The sequence below is a fragment of the Egretta garzetta genome, unplaced genomic scaffold (genome assembly GCF_000687185.1).
Source record: "Egretta garzetta isolate BGI_Z169 unplaced genomic scaffold, ASM68718v1 scaffold326, whole genome shotgun sequence".
Taxonomy (NCBI): domain Eukaryota; kingdom Metazoa; phylum Chordata; class Aves; order Pelecaniformes; family Ardeidae; genus Egretta; species Egretta garzetta.
This window is the reverse complement of record NW_009260026.1, coordinates 1,036,949-1,038,360: the sequence shown is the minus strand read 5'-3', so window position 1 is coordinate 1,038,360 and position 1,412 is coordinate 1,036,949. Positions and strand designations below refer to the sequence as shown.

The 1,412-nt window shown below is 41.1% G+C and overlaps 1 protein-coding gene across 2 annotated transcripts in view; it reads right to left on the bottom strand.

Annotated features, from left to right (window-relative positions):
- Positions 1 to 1,029: 1,029 nt before the first annotated feature.
- Positions 1,030 to 1,412, bottom strand: part of LOC104128097 (protein mono-ADP-ribosyltransferase PARP14) — a 24,044-nt gene continuing 23,661 nt past the window's right edge. Inside the window, exons 17-18 of one of the 2 annotated variants that reach the window (XM_035896332.1) lie at positions 1,159 to 1,256; positions 1,030 to 1,060 (exon numbers count right to left, since the gene is read on the bottom strand). In XM_035896332.1, the coding sequence (XP_035752225.1) occupies positions 1,186 to 1,256 (71 nt within the window). In that variant the 3' untranslated portion in view covers positions 1,030 to 1,060; positions 1,159 to 1,185. The remainder of the gene's footprint in view (positions 1,061 to 1,158; positions 1,257 to 1,412) is intronic. The other variant, XR_004842289.1, reaches the window with a different exon arrangement.

Sequence of the window (1,412 nt, the reverse complement as noted above, 5' to 3'; positions counted from 1 at the left end):
ATACATGGGGGTACACGTAAAAGGAAACAGGCACCATGTGTACCCTTTAAAATCTCAGATAAAACAAAGGTAGATGTCACTCACGGAAGGTTGGCAGATTTGTGAACGGTCCCTAATAATGCTACCACATGGTAGCATCTGCTACCACCACTGGGTCACATGGGTCACTGGTCTGATTCAGGAGGTCTTTTCTTAGGCTCTTATTCTATTCTTATTTTAAAGTCTATACAACACAAAGTCAAACATCAAATACAGCAAGCAATTTCCAACAAACTTTCACGTACCTGCTTAGTAATATAGTACCCGTGGATTTGCGCACTTGAAATGTCTTCTCCAAATAAGATATAGCTTGTGGAAAAAGTTTGTTCTAAATAGAACAAAAGTAAAAGTCACCCAGCAGCAGTGCAGACATAAGTCACATGAAACTTGCTAGATGCTGCAGAACAGCAGAAATCCAGACTTCCTGAGAAGTTCAACTGTTATAAATATATTTAGGAAATATTTTGTTTCAATATCCCCGTATTTTGTTACGGGAATGACAAAATGAGAAGGGAGCCAGTATTCATTTGAATGTACGGCTTCAAAGAGGCTGAATTTATTTCGGCCCTGAACTTACTGGTCACTGGGAACTATCCATCACAAATTTCCTTGGAGCTCCCACCTCTCTGCAATCCTCAAGCCTGACTCTCTTTTAGTACTTACTTGCACAGTATCTCAAAAGAATCCAGGAGAGATATTTAAGATACTCTTAATGGGGCCAAAAAAGTTTTAAGATCTATATACATATTGCTCCCTGAATCTTTGGCCATCAGGATCTAGCAAGCACCCATCAAACAACATTCAACAGAGCACTGGAAGTATGTGGAATTAAGGCATAATCTCTACACAGAGCCTTGGTTTCCCCGATTAGAGAACATGAGATTGCTGATATTCCAAGCATTTCATTAAAGGCTTTGAATTGGCAAAGCCTTAACTCCACCCACATAATAAAATATGTACAAACAAAAGAGGGAAGCAAACATGACATACCTTTATAAGGTGTCTTTTCTCAGGTAGCAAACTATATTTTATAAAAACAAAACAAACAAGCTTTAGTTAACAGGATTTCCATTCTCAGATACGGCAAAAAAAAAAAAGTCACCACAACATTATACTCACTCCTCAACACTTCTGTCATATATAATCTTAATTCTTAGCTGTTGATCCACATTTCTCTTCAAGACATGATTTTCCTTTAGGGGAACTTGATAGACAACCTGGCGGGGAGAGAAACAAGCCGCTGGGTTAGGCAGGTCACCCGGACAGCCCCCCCAAGGAGTGCGCTCCCAGGCCCTCCGCTCCTCCTCGCGGGCGAGAGCCTCTTTTTGTCTGGTTTCAAGGAGAGCCCCTTCCCGCCCTTCTCACACACGGCC